Consider the following 8,361-nt stretch of genomic DNA (forward strand, 5'->3'; position numbering starts at 1 on the left):
CATTTTCCTACAGCTTACTTCTGTTCTTCCTTTTCTTGTGGCCCAAAGCTCATTACAATGTGAGCCTGGAGGACCACAGGAAAGTGGCCACTTTAGTCAGGTATACCCAGAGATCTAAACTTTAAAAGGGAATAAACCAAGGACTTAGCTGTAAGTATTTATTGGGATATTATTTACACAATACAGCACTAGTAATTAAAGATACTCTCTGTCTTTAGGTGGATTCTTCTTGGCAAATCTCTTGTCAAGCCTGGAAAAAATAATAACCTTAGTATCCTGGAAAATAAAATATCTATTTCTTTTTCCTAAAAGCAGAAATTTATGAAAATTCAACTAATACCAGACATTTTTCTACTCAAAGTTCCCAAGACTACTGTCAGTTAGATGTGGATAAAAGGGATAGATATCAGAAACAACAGTGTGGTATTTACCCCTCAATACGATTACATACTTTTGATTTTATTCTTGCTACTTAAAGATACAGGTCAACCTTGCTATACAATCCACCACTATACAATACTCTGCCTTAGCGATGTGAAAGAATTAACACCCTTCCCCGCCTACTGATGGCCAGTCCCCAGTTACCTGATGGGTTTTGTTTTTTGGAACTGATTTTGATTATATTTTAGACTTAAATTTTGTGTTTAGGCTGATTTATAAACTGTTTTTAAACTTATATTAATGTGTTTTAGTCATAGGTGGGACAAACAGTGTCATTCTTCTGCCTATGGGTGACTACACTGAGTGACAAGCCAAATGGTTTCCTGTACACCAGGAAACCATTTACTAAGCTGGGTGGTAATTATATAACCAAATTATGGCGCCTGGTGGTTTAGTGGGCAATTAAGGCGCTCCAATTGGATTGAGCCTGTGCAGGTTTCTATCCAAGGTGGGTTGGGGTTTATTGCTCATGTAATGCCACTCAGGGATGAGTGAGGCTGGTCACTCTCATCTTAAATGTCAGGACCAACTTGCAAGCCCTGGGCTCCTACCCTCCTCATGGGGCAACACAGGATTAGATGATGATGATTTTAATTAACTTTGATTTTTTCCAGACTTATTTTTGATTATTTTTCAGATTTTATACTTGAGTTTTGGTGAGTTATAAACTGCATTTAGGCTTAGTTTAGCTTGTTTTAAAGCTGTTTTGGGGTTTAGGTGAGCTAGAGACTTGTTTTTGGACTCAATTGGGTGGGTTTTGGAATTTGTTTGGGGGGGGGGGATCCCAAGGCTCCCAAATGCATCCTTATACTTTCTATATTATAATGTCCCCTTTTAATGATAATCTGGCTCAACATGGTTAAACTGGGATGGCCTGTATTGCTTGGTTCACGTTCATGGGATTAATGAAGACTAAATCTAACCCCTTCAGTCTGAAAAATCTCTCCCAAACCAAGCATACAATAAAATATATTGTGCATCATCAGACTAAAATGGTTAACACTCTACACAGTACAATGGGAAATACTGTAGACAGTATTTGTTCAATCACCATCAATACACCTGGTTTCAACTGAGATGTATGTTTTGGTAGGCTGAACTCCCCACCTTCACAGTACAACTCCAGCACCATGCTTTTGTGCTGGTGGACACATGACAAGATGTACAAGGTGGTCCTTATATTCTCATTTCCTGTCTTGTGTGCTTCAGGAATAGCTGTCTCCTGGTGTGAGGAATACAGATACACTGGCTCTACAAGATAATAATCTAGGATGCAACTGACACACACACACACACACACACACAATGTATATACATAACTATATTTATCTATCTATCTAGACAAGATAGATAGATATACAGGCAGTCACTCTGAAGCGTGACTAGGGTTACGTGAAAAAGAAAATGATGGACTAGTAATGAAGACTGAACCATCCTTGCAACACAAGAAAACTGCGTAGGTAGTGGCATGGGTTGCGAATTATATGGTCTGTCCTGTATATGGTGTTTGCTAAATGAAAGACATTGAAATAAGGTACATGATGAAGTCAAACCATTTCCCACATCATTAGTTCAGATACAGGGAGTACTGTATTAAAGCCTTCATTACGATGACATCTCTTTCAGAGTATTCTTATTACCACACAATTGATTTGACCCAGTCTGGAGGGGCTGTCTTGCAGTGAGAGGGTTAATGGACACTATAATTTATTAATCGCTTCAAAAATTCTATCCTAAGCCACATAAAGCTATTAAGTGGTAGCAAGGGTAAAGTAGAGGTTGACATCCTTGGGCTCAGGCAATTAATAGCAGATGAACAGGGTAGGTAACATGGAGAAAAGAAACAAACATGTGATGATAAAGCAGCATGGAGATATACATATTTATTTTCCTCCATGAAATCTCATGTTGGAGATGACCGAAAGGGATAGCAAGTCACCAAAGAAGATTAGGGTATGACATCTTCCAGTAATAAGCGTAAGCAAGTTTGATTCTTAATACAGCATGTCCCAGCTATATGACAGTGACATGCTCCAAAATGGCATAGTATTTCCCGTACATCCAACAGTGTAAACTGGAGGAAACTGGCATATCAGCTTTATAGTTAGCAATGGAACTTCAGTGGACTTTGCAGCAAAAGAGAACATAAAAATAGATTACATATAATGAATGCTTTCTGTATACTGTAGTGTATTATAACAGATGAATATAGGCGTTTCTCACTGCAAGTGCTAGGTGAGTGAGTGATAAAGGTTTGGCACATAGGCCAGGCACTAGGATCGATGTGGTCATTCAGCGCCTACTGCAAGTGCTAGGTACCCTTTAAAAAAAAAAAAAAAAATCTGGTATAAAGGCCTGAATAACTAAAAATTGGCAATTAAAAGCCTATTGCATTAAGCTGATTTGCCAGTTCACCCCAGTTTACATCAGCTGTATGTAATCAGTTGTATCTTAAAACTCATCCCTTATTTAGGATGAGGACTGCCTGCACTGTACCGGTACTACAGTATCTGGACTTACTAATCTTTTAGTACTATAAGGTAGAGATAAGGCCAGCAGAAACAAGGAACAGGGAAGTGAGCATGGGAAAAAAATCATTGCATGACACTACTGTGATCCCCACTCTCATGTATGGAAGTAAGGTTTGAAATCTACTGGAAAGACATGAGCGGAAATGATTTACTTGAGAGGAGTGTGCAGTTACAAGGTGAGATAAATGAGATGGTGAAAGTGCAATGTAGTGTTGCTGTCGATGTGCTGGACAGCATTAGAAGTGCACTGAAATGGTCTGGCCATGTCCAGAGAATGGAGAATGGGAGACTGACTAGGAGAATGTATGCGAGTGAGGTGGATGGGGGAGAAGCGAAGAGGACGACGGAGGATGAGCTGGAGAAATGGATGGAGAGGAGGAAGGAAACTGAGGATGGCACTAAGGAGAGGGATAGAAGACCAAGAATGAGGTGGAGGGACTGGGCAGAGTGGTATATGAGTGAAACTGATATGACAAGAAGGGAGGACAGCATGATGGTAGGGAAGAGGGTGGTGTGGATGTGATTTGTTCATGACCATCTGCTCTGGAATTAAGGCATGTTGCTGCACTCTGACTGACAGACTGATAGATAGACAGGCAGAAAGACAGAGATATATACAGTACACAGGCAGATTGATAGATAGGGAATTTACATACCTGGGGAACCATCTGTGTTTGGTGGTGAAGGTGAGGGCACACAGCTCCTGGTTCACATGGTATGGGTGCTTCTTCAGGAACAGGGATTTTAATTTGTCTTGATCTTGCACCTTCAGTATGGAAGATGATTCTGGTGCTTCCTCTGGCAGAGGCTGTAAAGATGAGATATGAATTTTTAAAAATCTAAAATATACCTGATATTTCAAGTACTGTACAGTTGGAGACAACCATGCCTACTATTCCACTGCATCTGCTAAACTCTTAGGGGCATGTCCATCATTTTGCCCCCCAACACATCATATAAAAGAAGAGTAAGAAGAGAGTGGATGAGAAATTTGGAAGGAATTTGAGTGTAAAGTGGAGGGACTGTAAGAAAATGTTCTGGAAAGAGGTGAAAAGAGTAAGACAGGGTGGAAGTGAAGATAGCAGGGGAGTGAAAGATATAAATGGTAGATTACTAGTGGAGAAGGGAGAAAAAGTGAGCAGATGGAGAGAACACTTTAAGGAATTGTTGAACATAGAGAATGGAAGTAATGTGAGTATAAGTGGCTGGGGAATGGCTGGGAGAAGGAGGGAGGTGAGAAGACAGGAAGAAATCAGTAGGATAGAAGTTGTGGAAGCAATGAAGAAAGTTAAATCGGGGAAAGCCCCAGGAATTGATGGAGTGTGTGGTGAAATGCTGACGCATGGGGGAGAGATAGTAGTAGAATGGATGTGGAAGATGTGCAGATTGGCCTGGGAGGAAGGTAGAGTCCCGGAGGATTGGAAGTCAGGTATAATTATTCCCTTGTACAAAGGAAAAGGGGAAAATGAAGTGTGTGGTATTCATAGGGGCATTTGTCTTCTTAGTATAATAGGAAAAGTGTATGGTAGGATACTTATTGACAGGTTAGAGAAAGAACAGAGAAATTAGTTGGAGAAGAACAGGGAGGCTTTAGGAAGGGAAGAGGTTGTGTAGATCAGATATTCATTCTTAGATCTTTAGTGGAAAAGTTTCTAGAGAAGGGAAAGAAGTTATATGTGGCTTTCATGGATTTGGAGAAAGCATATGACAGGGTGGATAGACAAGGATTGTGGAAAGTGTTAAGAAAATATGGAGTAGATGGGAGGTTGTTGAATGCTGTGAAGAGTATGTACGATGGTGCGAAGGCTGCAGTGCGTGTGGATGGTGAACTAAGTGAATTTTTCTCTTTGAAAGTTGGGTTGAAACAGGGATGTGTCATGTCTCCATGGTTGTTCAATCTGTACATGGATGGGGTAATAAAAGAGGTACAAGGTAGGGTAGTGGATGTTGGAGTGGCCCTGGTGAGAGAGGATAGTGTTTGGAAACTCCCTGTACTGTTGTTTGCAGATGATACTGTGTTGATGAGTGAAGACGAAGGGGAGCTGCAAGGCTTGGTGGATGAGTTTGGGAAAGTGTGTAAGAAATGGAATCTAAAGGTGAATGCAGGGAAGAGTAAAGTGATGGTCTTTGAGAGAGGTGAAGTCAGTGAATGTACAGCGAGGTTGGATGGTGAGGAACTGGAAAATGTGAGTATGTTTAAGTACTTGGGTAGTGTGATGAGTAAGGATGGAGGTTTGAAGGGTGAAGTGCTTGAAAGGGTACAGCAGGGAAGAAAGGTTGCTGGTTCTTTGAAAGCAGTGATAAGAAACAGGGAAGTGAGCATGGAAGTGAAAAAGTTACTACACGACAGTATTGTGATACCAACTCTAACGTATGGAAGTGAAGCTTGGACGTTGTTGGAAGGACACAAGTCAAGAGTGAGAGCAGTGGAAATGAGTTATTTAAGAGGAGCCTGTGGAGTCACATGGAGAGACAGGCTGACGAATCAGGATATAAAGGAGCGTCGTGGTGTGGATGTGGATGTGATAGGAAGCGTTATGAGGAACACACTGAGGTGGTTTGGCCATGTGGAGAGGATGGAGGGTGAAAGACTGACGAAGAGAGTGTATGTGAGTGAGGTGGAGGAGGGAAGAGGGAGGGGGAGGCCGAGGATGAGATGGAGGGATGGGGTGGAGAGGTATATGAGAGAGGGGAGTGTGAGTTGGGAGCAGGGCAGTGAAATGGCGGGGGACAGGGCGACTTGGAGGCAATTTGTTTGTGGCCACCCCAAACGGGATTGAGGAGTCTGGCAATAGATAGATAGATAGACAGATCTCTGGGCTGGGAAATCTAACAAGCTTCTCTAAGCTTGGGAATATTAACCATAAGAGGAGATTAGGAATTAAAAGAGATGGAATGCAGTACAGAACTGGGAGGAATTATGTCCCTATGATACAGTACATGAATTTATTACATAATTATTGCTTGGTACAGTACACAAATATATTACATAATTATTGCTTGGTACAGTACACAGATATATTACATAATTATTGCTTGGTACAGCACATAAATACTGTTGAGAATCAGGATTTCCTAGATAGGATATACTGGAAGGTTTTCAGTATTTCTTGTATTTTTCAGTTAAGAGTTGCCAGTTAGCCTGCTAGTGTACTTGTAAGATGAGGTATTTCATAGGTTATGCATTAAATTTCATGCACTTTTTCTCTATAAGGTTTTATTTATGTGATTGTTAAATTATGTAATTTTATCTCAGTTTGTATACTAAATAGTTTAGAGTGTTATGTAATGTAAGAAAACTTTGGCATGCTTTGGATATCTCTGATTTGGTAACTGCAGGTGCTAGAGTAAACTAGAAGCTTTGAGTGTAATGCAAGGCTATGTAAGGAGGTGGAAGGGCCTAGGGGAGTCAGTTCATTTCAGTTCAGTTTGAGTTTAGTTCAGTGTCAGTGCAGATTGTATAGCTCCGGTACTTGTGAATACAGAGAAAGTTGGCAAGCATTAAGTGTAATTACCTGGAAAATAAAGACAGCAAACTTAAGAAGCCAGTGTTTATTTACAATGACTTAGCTGATCTTGCTGATGCACACCGAAAGGCTGACCATAGCAAGAACAACTCACTGGGCAATGTCCTTCCTATACTGAACTACTGCTGTTGGAGCCTGTGGCAGTGTGGGACAGGGACGTAACAATACACCACATAATCATTGCTATTTAACAGTACCATCCATAAAGCTTCCTGCTGTGCAATTCAACAAACAGTGCAGGCATCCAGTCTTTGGTTCTTTTATTTTTGCATAATATAAAATTATTTTTTGACAGGTAATCACACCAGCATTAAAGTCAGTAGCTCAGCAGGACCTTAAAAAAAAAAAAAAAAAAAAAAATCCATACACTATGGTACTGTATATACTATATCATACTATTTTTAATCTGCAAAACATTACTCTTGGCTTGCCTTTTCTTCCAACCACATCAAGATACAAACACGCTTATGGGTGCCATAGCAATGATAACAACTAATGCTCTTATTAGGCAAAGAGGTATTATATACTGTATGACAGACAGGAGTGTGAACTGGAGGGAAGACAGCTTGATGGAACAGGACAGACTTGACATGGAAGTGGACACACCTATTGGGCTTATGGCATCTGGCAAGAGATGGACAGATACACCAACCTTAGTACACTCATATGGTACATGAGGCTCTGGATGCCAACACACAATGGCATCATCCAGCAGCACCACTGCTTCCTCCCTTCCTGTCAGTCTCCGCACCTCCTCCAGACTGCTCACTGAAGCACGTCTCTCTGCAACTGTATAGCATCATTAGGGCATGCGTAGTACCAGGATTATCATAGCAGCTGTAATGCCAAGTTCATCTGATATATGAATACACTGACTCAGCCCGTCCTCTTGCAGTCCACCATCCTACTTTAGAAGGCTAGGGAGGGAACTGGGGGACAATTTTATAACCTGGCGGTGAAACACCCAGTTATACCGATGCCACTAGATTACATTTAAAAACTATAAGAATTAATCCCACTTCATCTGTTTCAATCCCTTGGTATGGAGGAGGAACGTCCAAGTGATGGCATCGATATCACCAGGTGGTGAAACTGCCCAATTATACAAAAATTCCTTGATCCTCTCCCTGTCCCTTGAAAGGATGAGAGCTGACTATGGAAGAAGGGCATATCTGGGCAGCAGTTCAATCTGTTCAGTTCAGTTGAACCTGGAGTTGCAACTACAGTGTTACAACTACCCCTTTCATGGTGTAGAAGCAAAAGGCTAGGCTCCCAATCAGTGTCACAAAAAAACTGTATCAGGTGAGTAATCCAGGTGACCTAATCCCATTTAACCCCTTCAAGGTGTAAGAGGCCATGGCTAGGCTACAACAATCCACTTTATTCAAGAAGAGATAACAGACTATCACCCAACTGGTAGGTAGTTTATACCTGAGAAATATGGGTGGAACCAAGCCAAAAAAGATCAGAGCCCATCTCAAATGATTCAGAATAAATTTGGAAGGATATTAATGCTTCCAGAAAATAGATTAACTTCTCAAGAGGAGGTTGCAAAGCAATCTAGCATCCATATTAAAAATGAACTTCAGATGGCAGACACTGATTTAACATGGTGCCAGTGCAATATACAAAAAATAAACCACTACTTCACCTATGAGTGGTAATCTGAGGACATTGCACAGTGCCGTTCTTCCTGTCAACAAAGCCATGACTCGTTTTTACCAGCAGTTAATGAAACAAACGTTGGAGAAGGAAAGCTTCCGAACTTTGACAACAGTCACTGCTCTCGAAATATATATATGTAAGATGTACAATATTAAGGACATAAGTATATACCAGTAATTATTTCGCATTCTGATATA

At 40.9% G+C, this 8,361-nt stretch overlaps 1 protein-coding gene across 1 annotated transcript; it reads right to left on the reverse strand.

Annotated features, from left to right (window-relative positions):
- Positions 1-145: 145 nt before the first annotated feature.
- On the reverse strand, positions 146-8,286 carry mRpL42 (mitochondrial ribosomal protein L42). Its single transcript, XM_080272222.1, has 4 exons — positions 8,151-8,286; positions 7,152-7,288; positions 3,629-3,780; positions 146-250 (listed from the first exon to the last, which is right to left on the reverse strand). Exons 1-4 carry the CDS (start codon positions 8,206-8,208, stop codon positions 196-198), a joined length of 402 nt encoding a protein of 133 aa, XP_080128348.1. The 5' UTR covers positions 8,209-8,286; the 3' UTR covers positions 146-195.
- Between the last annotated feature and the right edge of the window lie 75 nt (positions 8,287-8,361).

Source organism: Coenobita brevimanus, chromosome 50 (assembly GCF_032717465.1).
Source record: "Coenobita brevimanus isolate Jiangsu-jjx chromosome 50, ASM3271746v2, whole genome shotgun sequence".
Lineage (NCBI taxonomy): Eukaryota > Metazoa > Arthropoda > Malacostraca > Decapoda > Coenobitidae > Coenobita > Coenobita brevimanus.